General features: G+C 41.3%; 4 protein-coding genes across 4 annotated transcripts; 1 reads left to right on the top strand and 3 right to left on the bottom strand.

Moving 5' to 3' along the window:
* Positions 1 to 2244: 2244 nt before the first annotated feature.
* On the bottom strand, positions 2245 to 3867 carry LOC106355857. The gene is made up of 2 exons (XM_013795733.1): positions 3654 to 3867; positions 2245 to 3548 (listed from the first exon to the last, which is right to left on the bottom strand). The coding sequence occupies exons 1-2, from the start codon at positions 3865 to 3867 to the stop codon at positions 2245 to 2247; spliced, it is 1518 nt and encodes a 505-aa protein (XP_013651187.1).
* Positions 3868 to 4716: 849 nt separating this feature from the next.
* On the bottom strand, positions 4717 to 5529 carry LOC106373498. The gene has a single exon (XM_022704203.2). It carries the CDS (start codon positions 5527 to 5529, stop codon positions 4717 to 4719), a length of 813 nt encoding a protein of 270 aa, XP_022559924.1.
* A 621-nt stretch (positions 5530 to 6150) lies between these two features.
* On the bottom strand, positions 6151 to 7098 carry LOC106373496. The gene has a single exon (XM_022704201.2). The coding sequence runs from the start codon at positions 7096 to 7098 to the stop codon at positions 6151 to 6153; it is 948 nt and encodes a 315-aa protein (XP_022559922.2).
* Positions 7099 to 14432: 7334 nt separating this feature from the next.
* LOC106353812 (ABC transporter C family member 4) lies at positions 14433 to 19775 on the top strand. Its single transcript, XM_013793615.3, has 8 exons — positions 14433 to 16921; positions 17049 to 17135; positions 17206 to 17856; positions 17940 to 18399; positions 18480 to 18694; positions 18773 to 19078; positions 19152 to 19215; positions 19297 to 19775. Exons 1-8 carry the CDS (start codon positions 14495 to 14497, stop codon positions 19635 to 19637), a joined length of 4551 nt encoding a protein of 1516 aa, XP_013649069.2. The 5' UTR covers positions 14433 to 14494; the 3' UTR covers positions 19638 to 19775.
* The last annotated feature ends 3927 nt before the right edge of the window (positions 19776 to 23702 follow it).

Genomic DNA, 23702 nt, shown 5'->3' with positions numbered 1-23702 from the left:
GGAGTCAAGGCCGCGGAGCATAAGAAAGAATTAGACCGACTCAGGGACTCGCACATCTACGAGGTTACGAAGGAAAGGGTGAAGGTCGAAACCGAGATGATCTCGAAGTCCAACAAACACTTTGGGAATCTCCGCGACTGGTGGGCTCGCTACGTGCCTTTCGACACAGCGCGGCTTCTGCAGAGTCAGGCATTCAGAACTAAGAAATGCCTCGAAGCTTTGAAAGCTAGTGGCCGCGACATCCCTCAAGAGACCATTGACATGTTTGCTGCCCAGGAGGAGCAGTTCGAGAGGGAAGTCACGAAACTAAACCCCGGCGAAATTCCTGAGAGTGACTTGGATCTGTCTCCACTTAGGCTCGACTCACAGTTTGTCGACATGCGAGCCTTCGCAGGCTTCGACCCGCACGGATCCAATGCACATTTGATCGATCTGAGGACCGCCGTTGCCCTTCAGAATCCTACTACTCATCCCGAGGCTTCGATTACTCCATCTCGTTCCTCGGGACATGAGGCCTCAGAGGTAATGTGCTGGCTTCCGTCGCTCAAACTGATGGCGAGGGGACGAATTTGGCGCTGGGTCAGGCTGGGACCGCTGTCTTCGAGATCTCTGATTCCTCAGCTGCTGGCCAAAAGGGCGGTCAGGATGAGGAATCGAGCAGGGGTGAGGGCGTTGAGGAGATTGACAAGGGTCAAAGCGGAGAGGCAGATGCTTCCCAGGCCAACCCTCCTGATGATCCGCTTGGGTTTCATGTGACGACTCCTCTCGTTGAAGACGACGGCGCAGATCATTCGACGAATGTGGACCCTCCAGGGCCGTCTGTTGGCAATGTTGGCGCTGCGCAAGAGCTCGCCAAATATGTTGCGGAGTGACGTTTTTGTCCTTCTCGAACTTTAAACTCTATCTTCCATTTTGTATTTTGACTTGGCCCAGAGTGGCCTTTTGTTTGCTTGAGACTCTACCTGTCTTTTTTTATTCGAAGACTTTACAAATTCTGCTTCATTTATCTTACTTCCTCAGATTCCGAGTTCTCAACCAATCGTAGAATTTCCGTTTTGAGTCTTCGAAGGATCATAAGAAAGTATAGGCTTTGAATTGAGTTTAAGGGACTTGGTAGATATTGACCGAAAGCGGTTATGTAGAGCGCGTGATTTGCGCTGTATCGAGACAATGGCATCATCGTCGTTGGCTCGTATAGATCGTGATTTTAATGGACTTGCGACCGTATGTCGCCTAGTCGTTAGTCGTTAAGTTCTTTCGCTCGTTAGTACCGTTATCCACACGTTGACTAGATATTGGTCTGAGGCGGGCAACTTAAGACCAAGAGAAATTTTTAAATGACGACGGTTCCTAATCTGATCTCAAAGTAATTCCTCAGCATTCGGTCGGCCAAACCTTACTTAGTAAATTATGAAATGGACAGGAGTTATCATTTTGGACATATCGGCTAATGCCGTGATATGACCAGGTTCCCGCGAGTACGTGTTTGATCAGTACATACTCGATAGTGGGGTGCGAGTGCCGGTACGTTCGTTCGAGAGGCCGGGGGAGCTCTTGTGGGCATCGCATGGATGGTGCGACTTCTCGAGGGAGAAGTTCGTATTGTTTTTTTTGTTACAGCTGGACCCGTTAAGGCTGCCTACGTACCCCCTTTGTGGGGAATCAAGCCATTCGTAGTTCTTTGGTTTTCGAGTAAAAGTGGCTGTGAAAGCGCATTTACTCGGGTTTTTTTTTTTTTTTGAGCTGTTGAATTTGACCGTGAGTCATTCACTCGCTTTTTGGTGCCTTGTCTAGTTGTGGAAACGTCGGAGGTGTTTCGAGTTCCAAGCTCGTGGCACTGGTTCGCCGGTTGAGGTTTCGAGATGGTAGACCCCGGGTTTGACTATCTCGGTGATCTTGTAAGGTCCATCCCAATTGGCTCCGAGTTTGCCAGCTTTCCATTCCTTGGTATTCTCGAAAACCTTCCGTAGAACAAGGTTACCTAGTTCGAGAGGCCGAGATTTAACCTTCTTGTTATAGTAGCTCTCGATCTGATTCTGATAGTTCTGAATGCGAAGTTGTGCTTGGTCGCGTTTTTCCTCGATGTCATCTAGGGCGTCGAGAAGCATATCGTGGTTGAGTTCAACATTCTGCGGCATTTTGGAATGGCGCAAGCTCGTCACGTTTACCTCAGCGGGTGTCATAGCTTCTACTCCATAGGACATCGAGAAAGGGGTAGCCTTCGTTGCTCCGCGCGGGGTTGTTCTATGGGACCACATGACTCATGTCTAGTTCATCAGCCCAGCAACCCTTCTTTAAGTCAAGTCGCATCTTGAGTCCGTCGACGATCGTTTTATTAGTTGACTCGGCTTGGCCGTTGCTCTGCGGGTTTTTCGGTGTTGACATGTTTAGACGGATTCTCCATCTGTCGCAGAACTCTCTGAAGTTATGTGAGATAAACTGTGGCCCGTTGTCGGTGATTATCTCGTAGGGGAGCCCGTGCCTGCGGATTATGTTTTTCCAAACGAACTTATGTACCTCCTTATCTGTGATGTTGGCGTAGGCTTCTGCTTCTACCCACTTAGTGAAGTAATCCGTGAGGACCAAGATGAATCTCTTCTGTCGAGAACTCGACATTGGTCCAATAATGTCCATTCCCCATCGCATGAATGGGTATGGTGCAGTCAAGGTATGGAGCAACTCCGTTGGGCTGTAGATGGTTGAAGCGTGTCGTTGGCATTTGTCACATTTACAGACGTAGGACTCACAATCTGCGTTCATGGTTGGCCAGTAGAAATTGAGATTCTTCACTTTTAATGCGAGAGCTCGCCCTCCTGAATGATTGCCCACCGCTCCTTCGTGCGTTTCGGCCATGACGAGTCTTGTTTCGTCGCCGGAAATGCATTTAAGGAGTAACTTTGTCGCGGTCCATCGATGGAGGTCTCCGTTCATGACGACGTAGTGTGCGCTGCGTCGCTTGAGTCGTCTAGCCTCCCACTTCTCGGTAGGCACTTTGCCGTCGGATAGGTAAGCGATGAACTCCTCTTGCCAATCGCTGAGCTGACTTTCCGTTGCGCAAGGTTCTGCTTCATCGGTATGCATTGCGTCGGTGACGGATGCTACGATGGTCAACTGCTCGGTTATTTGGCTGATGCTTGGCTTCTCAATCCTGTGTATTGAGATCGTTCTCTTTACTTGGTCGTGCAGTTTGCTTCCAAGAGCTTCGAGGGCGTCCGCGCATATGTTTTCTTCGCGAGGAACCTTCGTGATTTCGAAGAACTCGAAATCCCTTGTGAGATTCTTGACGAGCTTTAAGTAAGCATCCATCCTATCATTCCTGACGTCGTAATCACCAAGATATTGGGTTACCACGAGTTGGGAGTCGCAATATACGATGATTCGCTTAGCTTTGACTGCTTTAGCGAGACGAAGCCCCGCAATGAGAGACTCGTATTCGGCTTCGTTGTTTGATGCTGCGAAGCCAAAGCTGAACGATTGTCGAATTAGCTCCCCCGTGGGAGACTGCAGTTGGACACCTGCCCCCGAACCTTTGTTAGTAGACGAACCATCTACGTACAATATCCAGTTCTTGCTTGGTAAGATTTGTTCTTGTTCGAGTTATGGCGTTAACTCGATAAGAAAGTTAGCAAGAACCTGCGACTTAGCTGCAGTACGGTTCTTGTATACAATGTCGTGCTCGCTGAGTTCCATAGCCCACTTGGTCAATCTTCCTGGCTGGTTTGTGTTTTGCATCACCGTTCTGAGGGGCTGGTTGGAGAGTATTTCGATCGTGTGTGATTGAAAGTAGGGCCTGAGTTTTCTCGCCGAGGTAACGACGGCGAGAGCCATCTTCTCCAAGGTTGGGTACCGCGTTTCTGGTTCGGTCATGCGTTTGCTGATGTAGAAAATGGGCTTCTGCTCTCATGGATCTTCGCGGATGAGAACGCTACTGACTGCTGAGGAAGTGACGGCGATATACAAGGACAGGGTATCACCGGACTTTTGGTTTGACAGAACCGGAGGCGTCGTGAGATAGTGCTTCAATTGATTGAATTGAACGCTTCTTCGCATCTTTCGTCCCAGATGAATCTTTTATTTCTGCGTAAGAGTTCATAGAAAGTGAGGAACTTATCAGTTGATCGCGAGATAAATCTGTTGAGGGCCGCGATTCTCCCTGTCAAGCGTTGGACTTCTCGGCTGTTCCTTGGGCTCGGGAGGTCGAGGATCGCCGTTTTTTGCTTGGGGTTCGCTTCGATGCCTCGTTGGGTAACAATGTAGTCCAGGAATTCGCCTGAGGTGACTCCGAAGGTGCACTTTGCCGGGTCGAGTTTCATCCCAAACTCGTTCAACGTTCTGAAGCAGTCTCTCAAATGGTCGAGGTGGTTTTCGGCGTGGAGTGACTTGACCAGCATGTCGTCGATGTAAACCTCCATAGTGTCGCCGAGTTTACCTGCGAACATTCGATTAACCAAACGTTGGTAAGTTGCACCTGCAATAAGTCCCCCTGTCCGTTATGAAGGCTGTCTTCTCGCGGTTGTCTGGATGCATTAGGATTTGATTGTACTCTGAGAAGGCGTCCATGAAGGTTAACAGTTCGTTACCGGCTGTCGACTCTACCAAACGATCGATGTGAGGAAGCGGGTAGTTGTCCTTGGGACAAGCTTTGTTAAGATCAGTGAAGTCGACACAGATGCGCCACTTCCCATTTTTCTTCTTTACTACCACCGGATTCACCAACTATTCTGGATATCGGACCTCGGCAATGAAGCCTGCCTCGAGCAGTCTGTCGACTTCTTCATTCACAGCTTTAGACCGCTCAGGTCCGAGCTTTCGTCTTTTCTGCCGAATAAGTTTGAACGGAGGGTCGACGTTAAACTCGTGGGACGCTACGGTGGGGTCTATCCCCTTCATATCCGAAGTTGTCCATGCAAAAGTCGAAGTGTTTGCTCTGAGGAAGGAGATGACCTGTGATTGCATTTCGTCGGAGAGGAAGGCTCCAACGCGTATGACTTTCGTCGGATCGGCTTCATCGATGTGGACCTCCCAGACTTCTTCCTTCTGGGGATTGATCTTATGAATTGGTTTGGCGACTGAGTTGACGAGAGGAACCGACTGTTGTAATTTGACTACGGTGATAAGCAGCAACCTCGCAGCTCGTTGGTCTCCACGGATCGTCTGTGTTGTTCCGTATTTCCCGGGAAACTTTACACACTGGTGATAAGTAGAGGGAATGGCCTTCATGGAGTGTAACCAAGGGGTGCCGAGGATAGCGTTGTAAGGCGCCTTAGCCCGGATAACAGAGAACTTAACGGTTTGGGTTACGTCCCCTGCGTAAACCGGGATACGTATTGTCCCGATCATCTGTTCCAAGGAACCGTTGAACCCCGTGAGAGTGCGTGAAGAAGGCTTCATATCGCGTAGGTCGATCCCCATCTTGTCAAGCGTATCTCGAAAGATAAGATCGACTGAGCTGCCGGTGTCGACGAAAACTTTCGTGACCTGGCATTCGCCAATTCCAATATCAATGAGGAGAGGATCATTATGCGGCATGCTGATGCCGCGAGTATCCGCTGCTGAGAAGGAGATCTGATGGTCAGCTTCGACTTGTGTAGGCCACTTCTGAGCGGTGACGGCTTGTCATCTGTAATCTTTTACTGCTCTTACCGAGTCCCCGCTAGGAGGTAAGCCACCCATTATCACGTTGAGGTGCGGGGTGCCCGTAGCCTTCATCAACTCCAGTTGCGCCTGTCGCTTCGCTTCGAGGCACGGTCATAAATTGCGTTTTTTGTACTGACTAAGCTTCACGCGTAGGTCTTCAGCTTTAGAATTGATCTGCTCTCGTAAGTCTGTAGGTTGAGGTTGGAGGCTTGGAGAAACTACGGTGTGGGCAGTCTTTCTCGCTTTGGACTCATTGAGGGTCGACCTGAGATCCATTTCGCTTACTAAAACCTTCACGACCTTCCGCTTTAGCAAGGCGCGTAGATCCTTGGAGTCCGTTTTTCTCCCCAACTTTTCACGCAAATCTTGTGCTATCGACGGAATTTCATCATCCGAGGAGTCGTCATGTCGAGAGAGAAGAACTTCTACTCGCCGCCGGTTTTTAGGTGGTTCTTCATCAGTTGACTCTCCCTCGAGATTGAGGTTGTTCACTGGGGCTCTCTCGGGGCTAGCTCACTTTTCTTTCTGATGAGCCATAGCTTGAGACTTCTGAGATTTCTTATCTTTGTTTTTGCCCCAGCTCTTATTGTTCCTCGGCCTCTGCGGAGGAGGTTTTATCTCAATTTTTCCATTTTCGATCGACTTGAGGAAATGTTCGTAAAGGGCTTTGCAATCCTTCGTGTCGTGTGAATTTACCTCGTGATACGTACACCACTTGCTCGGTTCCGCAGCGTTTGAGCTTGTTGGTTTGGGAGAACTGGATTTCAGTTGTGCGGTGTCTCGGTCCCAATGATTCCATCCTTTCTCTCGCACGAGAACCGCAGAACCTGAGGGCTCCTCTTCGTTCACTACGTTCATATAACCCCTCTTCTGGTTGGGTTTTCTGCCCGTAGAATGGTTACGCGGCTCCTGACGGGTGTCGTTCGTCCGGGCGGGCGTTTGTTTTCCCGCCGCCTTTGCTCTGGTGTCTTCCTCCACACGGATGAAGTTGTTGGATCGAGCGATAGCGTCCGGCACGGATCTCGTCGGGTGCCGATAAAGGTCGGCTCGAAATGGAAATTTGATATGGAGGGTGTTCATCAATGATTCCACAGCTATGTGGTCTGGTACATCGACTTTCGAGACAACGGATTTAAACTTCTCCATGAAATCTCGGAGGCTTTGCCCATTGGCGTGATTGAAGTTCCAGAGATCCGTAGCGGTGGCTTCTTGGCGAGTAAACATGATATAGTTCTTGAGGAAAGCCGTCGAGAGGTCGTGAAAACTGTTGACGGAGTTTTCCTGAAGGCCGGTGAACCAGTTGAGAGCGATTCCTTCTAGGGTTTCGACGAAAAGCTGGCAAAAGCCAGCGTTCTTTTCTTCGTCATAGAGATTCGCGCGCCGTATTGCAATGTTGAAGGACGTGACATGGGCAGAAGGGTCGGAAACGCCGTCGAAGGTCAGAAGACGGAGCTTGTCCATCTTTCGGAGTCGGACCCCCGTTATTTTTTCTGTAAACGGCATCCGGAGAGATTCTGCGAGGATACGCTCGATCTGAGGAGCGGACGTAGTCACGTTGTGGATATTAGAGTTTATATCGAGCACTCACTGGTTTAACGCGGCGAGCTCGTTTATGGTCTGCGCGTCGAGGCCTCCAAGGGTTTGAGCCGTATCCCCGTCGTTGACATCTTGATCTTCAGCGTGCGCCGGCTTCGCGCCGGTTGCTTTCTCTGTGTTAAACAGATGTCTTCGGTACTACGCCGTTGAGGCTTCCACGTTCGCAGCGAGAGGAGCTAAGATTTTTGCAAAGCGCCATGATTTGGTCAGTCGTCCCCTTCTGGGCTGCGTCCTGTTGTGCAAGGCGCACCATGATGATCTCTATGGAGGAGGGTGGTAACGGCGCCGGTGTTGCAGGAAAAGTTGCAGGCGTCGTTTCGGGAGCCTCACGCTCTTCTACAGAGGAAGAGCCGTCGTTGCTCGTCGCCATCTTGTCAACGTTACTTTGTTAACGGTTCCACGGAGGGCGCCAACTGTTTGAACGGGAAACGGTACTGAACGAGAGAACGTTCGGTTTTAAATGTGGGTTTAGCAAAGACGTCTTATTGATGGTCGGAAAAGCGTTTCGTCGGTTACAAGGAAAGGGAATGCGTAAAGAAAAAGCGACCGGAGCTCGAGGAGCTTTGCCGGAAAGATACAGTACGGCGAGATTACGAAGGTAAAAACCCTAATCTAGCCGCCTAGTATTTATGAGTATTTTCGGATCCCTTCTACGTTGCATCCCCTCCTCTTTTTTATAGTCGACTTGGTGTTTTCCTGTGACCTAGCTTACATCGTCTTCATGGGCTTTTAACTCGCTGGGCCGAAAGGCCCACGTTCCTTCGCGGAGTCATTTAGTCAGACTCATTTAGTCGAAATGCAGCCGACCGAAAGTTCCCTCGTGCCGCGCCGAGAGGTCGGCACCCCGAGCCACCGCGTCGAACCGTCGTTACGTCCTATTCGGACAGGGCCGTCTGTTCTCCAGGCCTTGAGAAATGGTCGAATCCATCCTCTACAGAACATCATCAAAGCGGAACGCCAAAGACACCAACCAAATGAAGGAGCAAACTTCCAGCAGAGAGTAACATCGAGAAAAGCTCAATCAAGCGAGAAACCCCATCTAACTGAACAGAACGACCAACCGGATTGAAGAAACATGAAAAGTAAAAGCGAAGCGTAGGGAGGAGAGTAGCCATCGCCTTAAGCCTCACCACACAACCCACTCACCTCCACCTCCACCAGTCTTAAACCCCGAGCTCAGCCCACCGTCTTTAGAGCAGGCATGCAAGCCCGAGCTCAGCTCAGCCCACCGTCCTTAGAGAGAACCAGTGGGTCAGATCTGTAGCAGAACCCTCCACCTCGTCAAGCCTTCTCACCAAGGAAGCCAAAACCACCACTCGCTTGACCGGAGTCCCCGAACCGCCGTGTCATGATGAGAGAACTAAGAAAGGCTTGGGGTATCTCATCCTAGATCCAACCCCACAGATCCGTGACAAGAAGCCATAGCCAAACCCAAAGACAACTGCGCTAGTCACCATCGCTTGAAATCTAGATCTCTCTGAGTTGTCGACAGGAGAAACAAGTGGACCATGAAGAGAAATTTAGGATACAAAAAGAGAAATAAGAAGAAATGAGCCCTCTCGCGGTATTGGCGGTGAAGAAATTATAATTCACTCTATGTCCAGTTTTCTTCCTTTCATATATACCGCGTCTCTTTTATATGATATTTTCATTGTGCCCTTAAACGCAACCGAGAAAACCTACAAGGAAAAAAAATTACTAGCAATTACATTCTAAAATTACTTGTGTCGCTTCGACAATCACACACCTTCTCATTTTTAACTTTATCTTGATAACTTTGTAGAAGGTGAATAGTCTCCTTCCCAAATTTTGCCACCGCGTTACCACCGCTTCCATTCCCGGCATTGCTTTCACTAAGAGACCACTCATTCCAAAGGTTCTGCCTGTAGCGGAGGTTACCCTTCTTGGAATCTAAAATAGCCAGAGGAGACGACACGAGTAACAGGCACGACATCGATTTCCGGAAGCCCCTTTCACCTATTGTAAGTTACGATTGACTCTGAAGTAGTTTGTCTTCTATTTGTGTTCTCATGTGAACTATTTCTATAGATTTGAGAAATCTGACAAATCTTTCTATTGCATGTAAGGTTAAATCATTGAAAATGCAGTAGGAGGCTCGATGAACTGTTTCTGTTTGTTCGGTTTTTGAAGTATCTATTTGCCTATTTCTGATTCGTCTTTTTAATCGGATTAAATTGTGTCGCGTTGTGAAATTTACTTGTTAGTTAGTTTGTGCTTTTCGTGTTCCTAATATACTACTTTACAAGTACATAAAATAGTTCTCTGAAAGTAAAAACAAAATAGACTCTGACTTTACTGTTCTATCTCACATAGAATGGACTCTCTTGTTTTGTCTAAACGGAATAGACTTTGGCGGTTGGTGACAGAATAGCTTCTCGGAACATCAATGTAGAAACAACCAACAAAAGATGCAACAATATGACATCTATCAATCATCTATTTCTTCATTGTGACATCGTTTACAATGTGTGGAAGCTAGCACCTTTCTCAACTTGTATTGATTCTATAGGATTGCTAGATTTGACTACTGCTTGGCAAGGACTCTCCAAACTTGTATTCCTCCCACCGACTGGAATTGCTTCAGGACCCCTAGCGCCATGGATTCTCTGGACGGCAAGGAACAATAGAGTCTTCAACAACAAGGTGACAAATCCGAAAGAGATCATTACTAGAGCTACTGCAGCAGCACACAAATGGTTAAGGGAACATGTATCTGAACCCTTTGTTGTAAAGACCCCCCGAGACTGATAACTCCTATGCAAGCGAACTCTATCCTCCTTCAAACGGATGCAGCTTGGCGGGTTGACCTACAACGAGCAGGTCAGGGATGGACTATCATCGACTAGGAGCAGAGGTCCTTCATGTCTCACTGTCTCTATGTTAGCTCAGCTCTGGTGGCAGAAGCGCTACCATTGCGAGAAGCTATGGCACATCGCAGAGCAAAGGGAATCATCCATCTACATTGCCAGGCGGATTCTCAACAGCTGATTAAAGCTCTAACCTCTGAAGACCCTGTCCTAGAGATTTATGGAATTGTCTAAGATATCTTGACTTTAGCTTCTCTTTTACTTCGACTGCTTTTGAATGGCTCCCCCGATCACAAAACAAAGTGGATGATGCCTTGGCAAAACATGCTATGTGTGATGTATCTTTAGTACCCCGACCTTTAGACTTTAGGGTTTGATCTATTTTTAAAAGAAAGTTTGCATTCCAATAGAAAAAAAAAGATATACACTTTTCTCAAAATTAACATATAAACTAAAATTAATTCAGCTAAAGTTATAACACATCATTGGTCACAAAATTTTCGATAAAACTAAAATTAATATAAAAATATCAAAACATCATGTATTTTGAAACATCAAAAACACTTCAAAATATCATCTATTTTGGAAGAAATGGAGTATATTGCAAAAAAAAAAAAAAACTGTTTACAATAGATGTGAGTATAAACTGTATTTACAAGAATCAAGTGAAATGACACTGAATCAATGAAACAAAAATACATGTGCCCCATGTTTTCATCTTAATATCTGTGGAGAGCCTATCCTTGATTGCCAACCAAGTAAAATACATATTTAGGAGTTGCATACTTAAACAAATTTTCAAACCCAACCCAGACACTGAACCAAATAACTTCCCGAGTCACCGGGCTGTTGGGTCAACCGAGGAAGAACCGCGTGTTAATAAATAAATAAATTTTTATTTAATAATATATTAGCTGTTAAAAAATATTAGAGAAATTTGATGTTTTAAAAATATATAGAAAAATACTTAAATTTAGTTTTATTTATTTTTTATTTTTATTTCACACAAAAAATATAAAAAATAATTTAGACTATTTAACATTTTTGTAACAAGTTAGTAATTATGACATATAATAATAAATATCAAAACTTAGAATTCATTTGTATTTAAATTTCTAATTTGAGTAATAAATTAAACTTTAAATCTAATTAGAGTAATAAATTAAACGCAGTAATGATCCAAAGATTGGTTCTCGTTGCACTGCCAGCACTACTATAAATAAGCTTTTGATCCACATCGTGCAGCGACTGAGGCTGAAAGTGGAATTTCCAAATTACAAGCTCCTCGAACTACGACCGTACATTACCATTAAATAAACATTTTTAAAAATACATTCCTAGTTAAATGGCAAAAAAATTTATACTTTTATTTTCTATATATATAATAAATAATTATTTAAATAAAAAAATTAATAATAATAATAAAAAAATTATGTTTTCGAATTATATTTTTTCAAATTCGAACTTTTTTATAAATTTTTTTTGTATTTTTTTTCAATTTTTTTTTTAAAATCGAAAATTATGTTTGAAATTATTTTAAAATTTCTTTTATATTTAAGTATTTATTTATATATTTATTAGAATCCTAAATTTCAACTTTCAAAAACTCTACACCATCCCTTAACTCTAAACCTTAAGTGTAGATTAGTTAATCGTAGAGTTATAAATGTCTTTTATCCGTTATTAAAATTGAGGGTAAAAATGATTAGGGTAAACATGAAAACTGGTAATATGAATGTGGTATTTTTGACAATTTTTCAGTTAACTATTTGAAATGTTAAATATTAATATTACGAGGAATGAAAACAATTTTTTTTGGTAATGATGTTAAGAGAAAACAATATATTAATGATATAGACCAATTAATTGACATCAAAGTTTAAAGTTCATAACATTTATAATCATTTGAATCCAAAATATAATTAATCACTTGATATATAAAACAATTAGTTTGATATGCAATGTCATATAGTAAAACGAAAACACAAACAATATTTCTTTTATTTATTTTACTCAGTGACAAAAAAAAACTATATTCTTTTTATTCAAAATATAATTAAAAATTTCATGAATTTGAAATCAAGCCCTTTCTCAAAAAAAAAAAAAAAAAAAGCTCTGAAATCAAATATTTTGATATGGGTTTATAATTATTTTTCACGTAATTTTGCATGTTACATCTACCATTTAAATGTGTAATCATGTTGGAGTGAGAAGAAAGTGTATTCATGTCTCCATGATATATGGGTGACAAGTCCAATAATTGCACAAAAAATCGACTTTTCCGCGTCGAGTTAAAAGTCAATAAAATCTAACGGGGCCCTTGTTATCTTTAGTCTACTCGGGGCTCTAAAAAGGAAGACGAGTCTCACACGACCCTTTCCATTCTTGTTTGTTTTTACTTTTATATACTAGTCTTTGTTGATCTTGTCAATAAAATGAGAAACTTTTCTAAAAGGGACGACTAACTTGTTACAGAAACGTTTGTGCTTATATGATTTTTTCATTAAATTAAATAAATTTAAACTAGATTTTTTCTCAACTAAATTAGAAGATTCATGTAAAATAGTATACAAAAATATCTCATTCCAATTAATTTGTCTTCTCTTATCAGAAGATACCTTATAATAATATACACAAGAGATCCGAATCCGAATTTCTCATTCCAACGAATTTGTCTTATCTTTGAATTCCAACATATAAACAAAACATTAGCCAACGAATAGTTTGGGTCAAGGTCGTTGGTACATCATCGAAATATTAATTGATTAAAACATCTGAGCTTACATATATATATATATATATATTTGTCTTTGGTAATAATATATTTTCAGATGGATATTTTTTTTTGTCAACTGAGCTTACATATTTTTAATTATTTATTTTCCAATAAGTCCTGGTCCATCTGATCCTTACCCTATTTTCCTATTTTGTTTTTATACTATATACCCTTTTTTAACAATATTATATACCTTTTAAACTTGGTAAGTTTCGAAAAAAAAACTTTGAAAGTATAAAATATTTTTCGAAGAAATCAATTAATTAAATTAGCATAGTGAGAAGCATTCCAACAATTTTTTTTTTATTATTTTGTCAACATCATAATAATAGGAACCAAATAATTAAAGTTGTGACTTTATATATCAGCGATTGTAAAGTGGAGCGATTGTAAAGTGGAGTGGAAATATTTTCTGTTCAATTACTTTATTTTAATCCAATCAAGAAAAAGTAGTTTTTATCTCGTTTACTCCAAATAGAGTAAAAAGAGAATAATATATTTTACTTTCATTCTCAATTTTTTTCTTTTCTTGGTTTTCAACATTTTTCTTAAAATTAGATTATATTAGTTATCAATCAAAGCTTATGGATGGATTAAAAATATATATAAAAAAATAAATTAGTGTATATAAAAATTTAATAATAATTTATCTGTTTTAGGTTATTTGAACTTAGAATTGGATAAAAATACCTAAACCGAAATAAATCCAACCTAAAAAGAATATATCGAATCCGAACATAAATTAGTAAAATATTTGAATGGATTCAAAACTTTGCTAGTTTAAAAAAATATGAATCCCAACCAAACCAAATATTTTAGATACCCAAAATATCTGAATCGTGCTCATAAACTTAAATATTTAATTATTTTAAGATTTGATATTCAAAAAATATTTAAAATACTCAAAAATACTTGGAGTTATACAAAATGCTTGAAAATTGGCAAGAGTGAATTTTAAAAATATTCAAAATACTCAGAACACCAGAAACATCCAAATACCTACGATTGTTCATCCAAATATCTAAACGGAACCAATTTTCATATTATTTTTAGATATTTGGCATATATTATTCAAATTTATGTATTTTATATATTATTTTTATTTTTAATTTATAAGGTATATTAAAAACTTTAAATTATTTCCATAACTTAAATGAATATCTACCCAGACAGAACCTGCAAAGAATCAAAAAATCCTAACTAAAATTTGTAAATATCAGATTTAAATTTCTATTTCCAAAAATTTGAAATCCGAATAAATCCGAAGTGAACTTGAACATGCACGAGAATGCCGACCCAAATTAGGCTGGATATTAATAAAATTTATATATTTTCTAAAAAGTATATTTTCTAAAAAGTATATTTTCTTTATATCATTGTGGTTGAAAAATGAAAACTGAGACACAAAAAATTGTAGAACGGCTACGACGCTTAAGCAACCGCAGCCACGGATCTTGAAAACCAAACCCGAAACGCATTCACTTGAAAACAAAAATACGTCATCACAAAAACCAAAATACATTTATTGCCCGTCAAGAAAAAATAGAAAAGAAGTATTTATTGCATTATATGTTGTTGTCATAAATGAGTATATAATAAACACGTGAAGACCAGAGTTGTATGAATCGAATCTCTCTCTCTATTGTTATCTGGGAAGATGTGGTGGTTTTCTTCTTCTCCTTCTATGTGGCTCTCCAAGCTCTCATGTTCTTCGTCAGCTGTCATAGAATCCACATCTTCTCTTCCGGTAGCAATCCAATGGCTGAGATTTGTTTTCCTCTCTCCATGCCCTCAACGTGTTCTCTTCTCCGCCGTAGATCTTCTATTCATTGTCGTCCTCCTCTTCGTCGCTCTTCAGAAACTCTTTCGCTCTTCTTCTTCCACTGTCAACGGTAACGCCGAGGTTACGAAACCACTTCTCGAAAACCGTGGAAGAATCCAAACGAGAACAACCGCATGGTTCAAAACGACAGTCGTAGCCGTCGTTCTATTGTCGTTTTGCTCCGTCGTGGTTTGTGTTTTGGCGCTCGCGGGGAAGAGACGGACTCAGAGAGAATGGAACCTCATCGACCCGATGTTCTGGATAATCCACGCCGTCACAAACGCCGTCATAGCAGTTCTCGTCCTCCACGAGAAGAGATTCGCAGCGCTGAGCCATCCCTTATCGCTAAGAATCTACTGGTTCTCAAGCTTCGCCGTCACAACACTCTTCGCCGTCTCCGGGATACTCCGTTTCCTCTCCGCCGGTTCCGACGTAGAAGACGTGGCCTCGTTCTTGTCCTTCCCGCTAACCGTCTTTCTCCTCATCGCTTCCGTTAGAGGAACCAACGGCGTAATTGTCACAACGGAAGAGAGTAACGGTAGTCAACATACAAAACAAGACGACGTCGTTTTGGAGAAATCCGATAACGTATCTCTCTACGCATCCGCTTCGGCCTTCTCCAAGATGTTTTGGTTATGGATGAATCCTTTACTCAGCAAAGGCTACAAGTCGCCACTGACGCTAGAACAAGTCCCCACGCTTGCTCCAGAACACAAAGCGGAGAGGCTCGCGCTCGTCTTCGAATCCAACTGGCCGAAACCGTCTGAGAACTCTAACCATCCCGTCCGCACGACACTGATAAGATGTTTCTGGAAAGAGATCCTTTTCACCGCGATCTTAGCGATCGTGCGTCTCTGCGTCATGTACGTTGGTCCCGTTCTCATCCAGAGCTTCGTCGACTTCACCTCAGGCAAGAGATCCTCGCCTTTGCAAGGGTACTACCTAGTCCTCGTCCTCCTGGTCGCCAAGTTCGTCGAGGTCTTGACGACGCATCAGTTTAACTTCAACTCGCAGAAGCTCGGGATGCTTATACGGTCCACTCTCATCACTGCATTGTACAAGAAAGGCTTAAAGCTCACCAGCTCGGCGCGTCAGAGCCACGGCGTCGGCCAAATCGTGAACTACATGGCCGTCGATGCGCAACAGCTCTCTGACATGATGCTTCAGCTCCACGCTATCTGGCTTATGCCCTTACAGGTGACTCTTGCGTTAGTGCTTCTCTACGGAAGCCTAGGCGCGTCTGTTGTGACGGCCATCGTTGGCCTCACTGGTGTGTTTGTATTCATCCTCTTAGGGACAAAGAGAAACAACAGATACCAATTCAGCTTGATGGGAAACAGAGATTCACGTATGAAAGCCACCAACGAGATGCTTAACTATATGCGAGTGATCAAGTTCCAAGCTTGGGAGAATCATTTCAACAAGAGGATCCTCAACTTCAGGGACATGGAGTTTGGTTGGCTCTCTAAGTTTCTCTACTCGATATCCGGAAACATCATTGTCCTCTGGAGCACGCCTGTCCTTATCTCTGCCCTCACGTTCGCCACCGCGCTTTTCTTGGGAGTCAAGCTTGACGCCGGGACCGTGTTCACCACCACGACCATTTTCAAGATCTTGCAAGAACCCATCAGGACGTTTCCTCAGTCTATGATATCTCTCTCGCAGGCGATGATCTCTCTGGGGAGACTTGACTCGTACATGATGAGCAAAGAGCTGTCTAAAGAGGCCGTGGAGAGATCCATTGGTTGTGATGGTCGTGTCGCCGTGGAGGTTAGAGATGGAAGCTTTAGTTGGGATGATGAGGATAATGTACCCGCGCTTAAAGACATCAACTTTAAGGTTAATAAAGGGGAGCTCACGGCGATAGTTGGAACCGTTGGTTCAGGAAAATCTTCTCTGTTAGCTTCGGTTCTTGGCGAAATGCACAGAATCACGGGGCTGGTGAGAGTTTTTGGGAGCACAGGCTATGTAGCGCAGACATCGTGGATACAAAACGGAACGGTTCAAGACAACATCTTGTTTGGTCTTCCGATGGTTAGAGAGAAGTACAACCAAGTTCTCAATGTCTGCTGTCTGGAGAAAGATCTGCAAATGATGGAGTTTGGGGACCAAACTGAGATCGGAGAACGGGGGATTAACCTCAGCGGAGGTCAGAAGCAGCGCATACAGCTCGCACGCGCGGTTTATCAGGATTGCGATGTGTACTTTCTTGATGATGTTTTTAGCGCTGTGGATGCTCATACCGGTTCAGACATATTCAAGGTAAAAAGGAATACATAAGAATCTTGATGTAACTTCGAAATGCAACACAAGTTGATTTTTGTTATTTTTGTTATCTTTTGGGAAATCATGTTAAAATTGGTTCTTGTTATTGTGGTGTTTCTTGTAGAAATGTGTACGAGGAGCTCTGAAAGGCAAGACAGTCTTGCTAGTAACACATCAAGTGGACTTCTTACACAACGTTGATTGCATTTTGGTAACATTCAAGGATTTTATTATATTGAAAACGAGAGTTTTGAACTTGTACTTACGAGATGGAGTTTCAGGTGATGCGAGAAGGGAAGATTGTAGAATCAGGAAGATATGACGAACTAGTCAGCTCCGGTTTGGATTTTGGGGAACTTGTGGCCGCACACGAGACATCAATGGAGCTAGTTGAAGCCGGTGCAGAATCTTCAGCAGCAGCAACAATCATTACATCACCCCGTCCAAGCTCACCAAGAACTTCAATGGATTCTCCTCACTTAAGTGATCTCAACGATGAACACGTCAAGTCGTTTCTCGGCTCTCAGACCGTAGAAGACGGCTCAAAACTCATTCAAGAAGAGCAACGGGAGACCGGGCAGGTTAGCCTGAGAGTTTACAAACAGTATTGCACCGAGGCATATGGCTGGTGGGGCATTGTCTTTGTGGTGTTCTTCTCTCTAACGTGGCAGGGCTCACTGATGGCTAGCGATTACTGGCTCGCATACGAAACATCTGCCAAGAATGCTGTTTCGTTTGACGCCTCTGTTTTCATTCGTGTATACGTCATTATTGCACTCGTTTCCATCGTTTTGGTGAGCGTGAGATCATATTACGTCACCCACTTGGGACTCAAGACCGCTCAGATCTTTTTCCGACAGATTCTTAACAGTATCTTACATGCTCCCATGTCGTTTTTCGACACAACACCATCCGGAAGAATTCTCAGTAGGGTAAGAACACTTTCACATTAATTCTCAGCCTATATACATAAATATTTGATGTTGAATGGTTTGTTTCTTTCGATTCTATGCAGGCATCGACTGATCAAACCAATGTCGATATCTTCATCCCATTCATGCTCGGACTTGTGGCTTCAATGTACACTACTCTGCTGAGCATTTTCATAGTTACTTGTCAGTACGCTTGGCCAACTATATTCTTCGTGATTCCACTTGGATGGCTCAACATCTGGTACCGGAACTATTACCTCACATCTTCCCGTGAACTGACGCGCTTGGACTCGATCACTAAGGCTCCTGTCATCCACCATTTCTCGGAAAGTATAGCCGGAGTGATGACAATCCGGTCATTCAGGAAACATGAGTTGTTTAGGCAAGAGAATGTGAAGCGTGTGAACGCCAATCTTAGGATGGACTTCCACAACAATGGTTCAAACGAATGGCTCGGGTTTCGTCTAGAGCTTATTGGAAGCTGGGTGCTCTGCATCTCGGCTCTGTTTATGGTAATGTTACCAAGCAACGTAATCAAACCAGGTACTGATCGCTAAACCGCCTTATAAGTAGTTGATACAACATGGAATCACTCATATGAATATTCTTGTGGTCTGATGCAGAAAATGTCGGCTTGTCTCTTTCGTACGGGTTGTCTCTGAACTCGGTTCTGTTTTGGGCAATATACATGAGCTGTTTCGTCGAAAACAAGATGGTTTCCGTTGAAAGGATCAAACAGTTCACTGATATTCCAGCTGAAGCCGAGTGGGTGAGCAAAGAAAACCTCCCACCTTCGAACTGGCCCTTCCATGGCAATGTACATCTCGAAGACCTCAAGGTAAGTTAACATCAAACCCACCTTTACTGCTCAGAAATTGTCAACAAGGATCTCATTTGAACTTGTCTTAAACAACAGGTGCGGTACAGGCCAAACACTCCACTTGTGCTCAAAGGAATCACTCTGGACATCAAAGGAGGAGAGAAAGTCGGTGTAGTTGGACGGACAGGAAGCGGGAAATCGACGTTGATCCAAGTGTTGTTCAGGCTTGTAGAACCATCAGGAGGAAGGATAGTCATTGATGGGATTGATATATGCACTCTAGGGCTGCATGATCTCAGGTCAAGATTCGGAATCATTCCACAAGAACCAGTCCTCTTTGAAGGAACCGTGAGGAGCAACATCGACCCAACAGATCAATACTCTGACGAAGAAATCTGGAAGGTGATAATGATAAAAACATATGATCTAGTTCCAATAAAAATCATATACAATAATCTTTCTTTTTTTGTTCCAGAGCCTAGAACGATGCCAACTCAAGGATGTTGTTGCTACAAAGCCTGAGAAGCTCGATTCTTTGGGTGAGTACTTAAGAATATTATACATTTTCATGAGATATAATAACAATCTCGAATGAGCATATATACACTTGATTGTTACAGTGGTTGATAGTGGCGAGAACTGGAGCGTAGGACAAAGACAGCTTCTGTGTTTAGGCAGGGTTATGTTGAAACGAAGCAGACTTCTATTCCTAGACGAAGCAACTGCATCCGTAGATTCACAAACAGATGCCGTGATTCAGAAGATTATCAGAGAAGACTTTGAGTCATGTACTATAATCAGCATAGCTCACAGGATTCCAACGGTGATGGACTGTGATCGAGTCCTGGTCATAGGCGCAGGTAAAGCAAAAGAGTTTGATAGCCCGGCTCGTTTGCTTGAGAAGCAGTCTCTATTTGCGGCGCTGGTGCAAGAATACGCTCTCAGATCTGCTGGAATATGAAAATTTAAAAGGTTGCCTGAATATTTTAAAATCTTTTTTTAACTGACAGAGAAAATGTCGAGATTGTTTATTGTGTAATTGAATTAAACAATTAAAATAAATTTCGAATATCAAATGCTCTTTTTTTTTTGAATTAAACGACATCGTTGACTCGATGGACTCGGTTACACTCTTGATTGACAAAGACAGCAGTACCTGTTCTAGGGTAGTGCGGAGTACTATTTTAGGGCCCTGATTTTTAAGTTCTTTTAAATTAAAGGTTAGTTTTCAAAACCGAAAAAAGACAAAAATAACATTAAATCAAGTTTATGTTTCCAAACTAGCACTTAAGGTTAAAAATCACAAAAATAACACTCACAAATTTATGATTTAGGGTTTAGGGTTTAGAGTTTAGGGTTTAGGGTTTAGATTTTAGGGTTTAAATTTTAGGGTTTAGGGTTTAAAGTTTAGGGTTTAGGGTTTAGAGTTTAGGGTTTAGGGTTTATGGTTTAGGGTTTAGGGTTTAGAGTTTAGGGTTTAGGGTTTAGAGTTGAGAAATGAAGTTTTGGGGATAAGATTTCAAATTTTGAAAAATAGAAAAATTAAAATTTTCAAAGGATAAACTTAGAAATGTGCTATTTTGGTCATTTTAGTTTTTGAATGCTATTTTTGTGATATAAACTTAGAAAAGTGCTATTTTGGAGATTTGTACTTTTCAAAATCATCCATTAATATAGATAAAAAAATATTGTATGGCACATGGTCCACATCCTTTTTAAGCCGGGCCTGAAAGACAGGTATGATGTTTGTATAGGGCCCTAACTTTTGTGGAATCTAGGGTTTGAATGAAGTACTAGGAAAACGATATTCATATGTATTTACATTTTTTAATACACTTAGCTAGAAATCTGCATGTAATTTAATATATATACTAGATTTTGATCCGCGCTTTCAAAGCGCAGATTTATTTTCTTTTTTTTTTTCAATTGACAAATATTTAGCGTCATATTTCATATATTTGTGTTTTATTTTATAAAAGACTTAAACTTTTTATCTTTCTTTATCGTGTTTCATTTTAAATGACTATTTATGTTTAAAAAATTAAACTTTATTTTTTAATAAATTAAGTTGGTATAACTCTGATGAATTAATTTTATTATGTGGTTAATATTTTTAATAAAAATAATTATATACTTTTAATAAAGATTTATTTTCAATGAAAAAATCAATTTTTTTTATGAATGCTTAAATTATATTAAGAAAAGAAAAAAAATTAATTAAGAATGGTTGAAAAAAAAATTATTTGAACTTGGACTCAATGGCCCAAAGGAAAAAAAATGTGAGAATTGGATCTGATTTCTTAATCGGCCCAAATGGCCCAAGAGAGATCTGATGTGGATAGTGGGCTGGATCCGAAAATAATGGCCCAATATAGATGTGTTATTAATATTACTTGATTGCCCTTAATGAAACATGCAATGTTAATAAAGAAATGGCAGGCTAAGTTAAAAAAGACAATAAGATCCTGTTTTAATAGTATAGATATTTTTTTTTCTTTCTTTTCGATAGAAAAACAAATGGATGTCATAAAGTTCTAACGCCCGTAGCCCGTGGCTTCAAATAAAACAGTTCACTTAGTACATATCATGTAACTTATACAAATCAAGTGGAATAATTACAGATCAAAAAAATTATGTGTAACAAAAGCATATCAATCAGACCAAACAGTTTATTATAATTTTAAATGGTAAAAACAGTTCACATCCACCATGTAAACCTTAACTACATTTTATAAACTCAAACTTCTTAGGTTTCAATCATGTTTTTTTAAAAACTTTTTTTATCTTATTTATTCGTAAACTAGTCCTGATCTCAAGGAGATGAATCTTATGTACGAGAGCATCAAGGCCAGTAAACGTTATTACATTCAAAGGTGCTTGAGATAAATAGTATAAAAGTGTTCAGCAGCCTTTGTGTGAAATCCACACGTCCAAGAGGTGCCATAACCTCGAAGATTTATCCCTCGCACCTTCAAGTGATTTCAGGGACAAGACATCCTAACCAAGGCTGCATCACAAGGAAATTAAACCAACGAGCGCCTAAATGCCCTATCCGCCGCTTGGGCACCACATGCTACCGATAATCAAGAACCTTAAACCGCAAGGAAACGAATCTTCCACATGGATATCAACCCAAAAGGTCAAAGAACCACAACAACTCACGTTAACTATGCAACATCTTAAAAAAATGATTTTCTTCAGAACTCGATAATATATATCTCATCAAAGATCCATCGAGTAATGAGTTTGGCTCCCAAGATAGAGCGTGTTCTTGTAGCAATGCAAAAGACCTCCTTTACCTAAAAGATCACCGTCATCCGAGTTTGACATTTGGATAGGCTAAAAGTCATGTAAGGCTTCAACTCCGACACTATTCCGAGTGATCCTCGCCACTTAAGCCGATAGGCGACCTAGGCCAAGCAGTCATATTTTAAAGTTATTATAATATTTAGTTGTATTTTCAAATGAGGTTATAACCAAGTGATTTCCCTAATCTAATCAGACAAGCGCACAAGCAAAGAAAGCCTAATTAACTATTGTATCGTATTAATAACCAAAGATTTGATACATAGTTATTTTAGTGTAATTTTGTCAATCCTATACAATACTAGACTTATATGACTCGAACACCACTGATACCAATCAACCGCCTGTCTTGCATCATCTTGTGCCCTCATTTGGACCTGCCACGAAATGAGGCTAAAGCAACTCGAAGATTGATTAATGAGGCGAATCATTCTGCCTACGTTTTAGTCCATAAATACATGCCTAAAAACTTAATGATCCTAAGTATATTAATAGATAGTTAACTAATGACCTAATCACCTTACACAACGCTCTACCAAATATTATAGGTCCGCTAGGTATGGTTCATCCCAAGGGCCGGCCTTGGAAAATTCTTGCCATTTGTCTGCTGCTTTCCCGTTCTCCAAGCGCTATGCTTAACGATTGAGCCAGTCGCCCATTGCCCAAGCATATCACTATATTTTGGGTTATAGGCATATAACCAGAGGTGGACCTAGGTTACAACTAGGTGGGGCAAGTGCCACGTACAGAAATTTTAATTTTCATTAGTCTTACTGAAAAAACTTAGAAATTTAGATGGTTTAGTCTTCATTGTCCCATGCACCTTTGGTTGAAAATCAACTATAACTACTATAATTTTGCTATTTAATACTTTGCCCCATGTTATTATAGAGGCTAGATCCGCCCCTGCATATAACCGGTTTAAGTATCTACATGAATGCACCAAAAAAATAACACACTCGGCTGAAGCCTCATGTATTCATCACGTAACTCATTCAATCAACCAAGCAAACTTATTTCATCCCTATGACCATAACCATGTGTAGGAGTTTATACCGGTTTATAACTATTTATAAATCAACCTATGAATTTATATGCCTAGAATCTCATGTCAATACTGAAATAAACTTAGATCTTAGAGTTTTAATATACCTGGTTATTATGCAGCGGAAGGATGAATAAACCAAGTCATAGCACTCCAAATATCGTGTTTCTACCGGTATCCACACGCATACAAATTGGATCGATACGGGATGCTAGTGCCGTCAAGATCAGATCTTAAACCTTGACAAACGTTTTGTCACTCTTATATATCTTTTAGGGTTTGCCGTCGTGAGTGGATGATCATATCATCAAAGTATCATTGTCCTATATAGACAATCTTTTTGACCTAATACACGTGACTAACCTTTACGTAATTAGTCCATTAGGCAAAAGCCCACTTAGAAACATTAGTAGTTTCTTTATCTTACGTGCTTAACATATAATTATATATGATGTACTTATATCATATATAACACACATATATATTTATGTTACTTATAAAATCCAAGATATCATTGATCCAATTTGCTTAGGTGTGTGACCCTGTAGGATCATATAAAATTAGTAATGGATTCTCAATCCATATATTATAAGCGGTTTCTAGCAAAACATTATAACCACCTAAATTTATATGATTGTCAATCTCGACACTACGACTTTAACAAGAGTAAGTACA

The sequence above is a fragment of the Brassica napus genome, chromosome C6 (assembly GCF_020379485.1).
Source record: "Brassica napus cultivar Da-Ae chromosome C6, Da-Ae, whole genome shotgun sequence".
Lineage (NCBI taxonomy): Eukaryota > Viridiplantae > Streptophyta > Magnoliopsida > Brassicales > Brassicaceae > Brassica > Brassica napus.
This window is presented reverse-complemented; position numbering and strand designations above follow the sequence as displayed.